At 37.4% G+C, this 4,949-nt stretch overlaps 1 protein-coding gene across 2 annotated transcripts in view; it reads left to right on the forward strand.

The window, feature by feature from the left end:
* The window catches only part of LOC126398416 (centrosomal protein of 128 kDa), a 78,870-nt gene extending 75,608 nt beyond the window's left edge, over nucleotides 1-3,262 (forward strand). For both annotated transcript variants that reach the window (XM_050057735.1, XM_050057734.1), the window contains one exon: nucleotides 1,957-3,262. In XM_050057735.1, coding sequence (XP_049913692.1) covers nucleotides 1,957-2,030 — 74 coding nt within the window. In that variant the 3' untranslated portion in view covers nucleotides 2,031-3,262. The remainder of the gene's footprint in view (nucleotides 1-1,956) is intronic.
* Nucleotides 3,263-4,949: the final 1,687 nt, after the last annotated feature.

Below are 4,949 nucleotides of genomic sequence, written 5' to 3' on the forward strand. Positions count from 1 at the left end.
GTCATAGTATAGCATGTGGCCCAAAATCATGAAAAATGTCATAGTATAGCATGTCGTCCAAAATCATGAAAAAACATAGTATTGTATGACATGAAAATTCTTAATTGAAAAACATAACAGTATAGTATGGCATGGAAATTTCACAACAGTAACACCATAGTATTGTCTGACATGTACATTTGTATTGAAAAACACCATAGTAAACAATTACATTATATATGTAAAACACAATTATATAGTATGGCATGAAAAAGTGTCACAGTATAGCATGTCGTCCAAAATCATGAAAAAGTGTCATAGTATAGCACGTCGTCCAAAATCATGAAAAAACGTCATAGTATAGCACGTCGTCCAAAATCATGAAAAAACATCATAGTATAGCATGTCGTTTGGAATCATGAAAAAATGTCATAGTATAACATGTCGCCCGAAATCGTAAAAAAAAAAAAAAAAAGTCATAGTATATCATGTCTTCCAAAACCATGAAAAAACATAGTATTGAATGACATGAAAGTTTTTTATTGAAAAACATAACAGTATAGTATGGCATGGAAATTTGACAACAGTAACACCATAGTATTGTCTGACATGTATATTTTAATTGAAAAACACCATAGTAAACAATTACATTATATATGTAAAACACAATTATATAGTATGGCATGAAAAAATGTCATAGTATAGCATGTCGTCCGAAATCATGCAAAAACATCATAGTATAACATGTTGCCCGAAATCATGAAAAAATGTCATAGTATAGCATGTCATCCAAAATCATGAAAAAACATCATAGTATAGCATGTCGTCCAAATTCATGAAAAAATGTCATAATATAGCATGTCGTCCGGAAATCATGAAAAAACATAGTATTGAATGACATGAAAATTCTTTATTGNAAGCATGTCGTTCAAAATCATGAAAAAACGTCATAGTATAGCATGTCGTCCGAAATCATGAAAAAGTGTCACAGTATAGCATGTCGTCCGAAATCATGAAAAAGTGTCATAGTATAGCATGTTGTTCAAAATCATGAAAAAATGTCACAGTATAGCACGTCGTCCGAAACCATGAAAAAACGTCATAGTATAGCATGTCGTCCAAAATCATGAAAAAATGTCATCGTATAGCATGTCGTCCAAAATCATGAAAAAGTGTCATAGTATAGTATGGATCGTGTGTGTGTGCTGTTTTTAGACCCTCTGCACTCAGCTCTTATTGGCCAGCTGAGTTTGATAACACTATACTATTGGTGGAACTACCCATGTCCTTCACCAAAAATCAGAAGATGATTCGTTAAATGCTAATTTAAGCCAAGTTGTTGCCACAAAAAAAAAAAAAAAATACTAGAAATGTCTGTTAAGCCAGAAATCGGGCACCATGCCGGAGTACTTTAAGCCCTGAGTATAGTATGGCATGAATAAAACCTATTATATCATGTCTTCCAAAATCATGAACAAATGCCATAGAACAGCCTGACATGAAACAATTGTGAAAAAACATAGTATTGTATGACATGACTTTTTTTTATTGACAAACACCATAGTATACAATGACATTAAAATATAAAAACAACTATATAGTATAGAATGAAAAAAGTAAGTGTAGCAAGTTGTGTGAAATCTAACAGTCAATAGTTAAGTAAAAGTGGACATATGTTCTAAATGTTCAGAAATTCCCTCAAGGTGTTCCCGAGATATTTCTTTTCCACACTACATCACCTGACTTCCTGGTACAAACTGGAGGTGTTTTTCTTTCATTTAATTTCTGAGAATTAGTTTTCCCTGTAAATTTAAAATTTTTATCTCAGAACTTAAGTCTATTTCTTGGCATATTACCCAGCTCCGTATTTATTTTATTTTCAAACCTACAATGAGCCTCGCGCACGTTCATGGTAACTGAGTGACAGAAATGGAACATAACTGATTTTCTTTCACCCCCCCCTCCCCTCTGCCACAGCTCCTCACAAACGCCTGACCACTTCAGACTTGGATGACTCCCCAGTCAACGGGGCCAAACCCCTCACAGATTAGCTCAACCTCAAGTGACCCTTTATCTGTATCTGTCCAAACCCAAACACACGGTGCTTCCAGCTGATTCTACCTGCCTGCTGCTCATCCAGAACAAAGAAACAACCTGAGCGCACAGGGAGGCCCTGCTCTCAACACTAATCCTCCTCCACTACCTCAACCAGGCAATCACTGGAGGTGCTCAGGAGCAGAGGGGTGAGACTGTGACACTCACAGCAAACTTTGGAGGAGATTTAAGTTTGGACACTGTAGCAGAGGACGTACTGTAAAGTGTTTAAATGCTATTTATAACTTCAATTGAATGTATTTAACAATTTGTAAACCAAAAGTTTTACATTTCATGCCATCGTACCAACACTTTAACAGCTGTTAAATATTGTTTACTTTAGGATCAGTCTGTGCTCAGATGAGTTGGTGTAACTCCCCAAACTAAACACTGGTGCCTTTTGAAGAATGTGTAATTTTGTTTTTCTACGAACATACCGTTGTTTTCATCATGAAAATGTGACATCTGTATTTCTTAATGGCTTTATATTTTTTGTTTTTAATGCAGTATATATTTGAAAGCACAAATAGATGTCTATTTTTTATGAAATGTGAAGGAAGTATATGCACTATGAATAAATCCCCATACAGCCAAATGTCTGGTTTCATAAGCACACTTGATGTCCGCCTCATTTCAGACTCAAGTGTTTGCTTTGCAGCAGCTCAGAGATTTCAGACACTCCCACCAGTCTATCTTTTATGCTTTTTGCTAAAACCCTTCATTGGAGAGAACAACCTACAGCCACATGAGACAGAAAAGTCTTCTTTTAATTTACTGCTCAGCCTCAAAGACGTAAACACACTACCTGCCGTGTAAACATTTCTCACAGTTGTACATAATCTTGTTGGAGCTGCATGTTTCTAAACTGTGCACAGTATAAATCTGACCAAAGTATGGAGCCCCAACACTGACTAAATGTAGTGAGAGGATATCAGTCAAAAGTATAACTGAATGTATCACATTATATTCAGTTCAGTTATTAAAATGGAGTAGTTTATACTTTTCCTTTGAAGGGACAGTTCACCTCAAGTAGACTACTAGAGATGTCTGCCTTCTCTCCAATATAATAAACTAGATGGCTCTCAGCTTTTAGTGTTTGAAGCACCAAAAAATACATTTGAAAAACTCAACAGCAATGTCTCTTTCCAGAAATCATGACCTGGTTACTCAAGATAATCCACAGACCTTGCTGTGAGCAGTTTCATGTAGGAACTATTTTCTTTCTACTGAACTACACCCACCAACTGTATCACAGCACAGAAGGAAGAGTGCATCTACTCATGGACAAGAGGCTCATGACAACGTGAGATGCAAACATTTATGTCGTCCTCCTCAGTTGAGCCTTAACATTAGCTAGCTCAGTGGTGCTAGGTGAGCTAGCAGTAGATGCACTCTTCCTTCTGTGCAGTGATACAGTTGGTGGGTGTAGTTTGGTAGAAAGAAAATAGTCCCTACATGAAACTGCTCACAGCAAGGTCTGTGGATTATCTGCAGTAATTGGGTCATGATTTCTGGAAAGAGACATTGCTGTTGAGTTTTTCAAATGTAATTTTTTGGCGTTTTGAGCGCCACATAAGTGGATGCACCGCACACAGGATGGCTGAATTTTTTTCTTCTTTTGATTTAATTTTCATTTGAAACGTTACTCAGCCCTCTTGTGTGACGTGCATGGGGTGTAAAATCACCAGTTTCATCACGGTACGATACAATATTTCCCGATATTACAAAGTCTGACACGATACAATTTTGATTCAATGCAATTCAGGGGCCTCCAATCAATATAAGACAATATTATATGTCGATGTGTCGGTTACAGAAGAAGCTGCCTTTTTGTGATGAAAGATAAAAACAACACATAAATAATGTAAGTAATAGTAACCACTTAAAAATGCAGTTAAATTGATTTTAAACTGACTCCACTGACGTACATGAAAAAGCACATCTTCAGGGATTTCTATTAGAAAGAACTTTCTGGAAAAAAAATCTTTTAATTTGAACCCAAACCATAATTTTTTTTCCTAAAATGTCAGGGCTATCTGGCCTAAAATATGGGTTAACAACAACATTGTTTAACGTAACATTTCAAATTCAGCTCGGTAACTGTAGAGGTTCATGGAATTGTTTTGCTGGCACGTCCACTTATTTACTGTCGATCTGATGTTTCCTGCCATCACCTGCGCCAACTTATAAAGACTGACAGTGCTGTGCACAGGGCAGACTATTTTCTGGCCAGTATCACTCCGCCGTGCAGGCCCGCAAGACAGCACGCCAACAGAAATCAATCAGACAGTTCATCACCACGCCGTGCAGGTGCGCAGGATAGCAACGGCTAACGCAAACTTCATCGGCTGTTTCCAACAGAGAACCAGTAGGCTATTATTAGTGAGGAAAAAGATGTACTAGCCCTATATATACCTACTACTACAGCACAAACACCGGCTCAGGCTCACGACACACCCTCGTCAGCTGCTGTAGGTAAACAGAGGAATACCAAAATGGTGTGAACTTGTGATTTCCCCAGCTGTGGGAATAAAAACATCGCCAGCTTAAAACCTTTTGGTTACGTGCCCCCCTTATATCTTCAGGACTACTTTTTCTCCGGTAAGCTACGGGCGATTTCTCAGAGCAGGAGGCTCGTTGACAGTAGTGACACCGTCACATCAGAGCTACAGATGGTCAGCGTTTCACACAACTTCATGTCCAAAAACCTGAACTATCACTTTAATGTCTGTTAATAGCCTGACATTAACTTTTTACTTCTGGTGACTACTCTTCAAAAATCATTAAAGTGAAGCTGTGAAGATTATCCTGCAGAACAAAATGTGTAAGTGTCATAAATGTTTGTTTGCCACAGAGCTTATTTTCAGGAGTAATCT

This window comes from Epinephelus moara, chromosome 12 (assembly GCF_006386435.1).
Source record: "Epinephelus moara isolate mb chromosome 12, YSFRI_EMoa_1.0, whole genome shotgun sequence".
NCBI classification, from domain to species: domain Eukaryota; kingdom Metazoa; phylum Chordata; class Actinopteri; order Perciformes; family Serranidae; genus Epinephelus; species Epinephelus moara.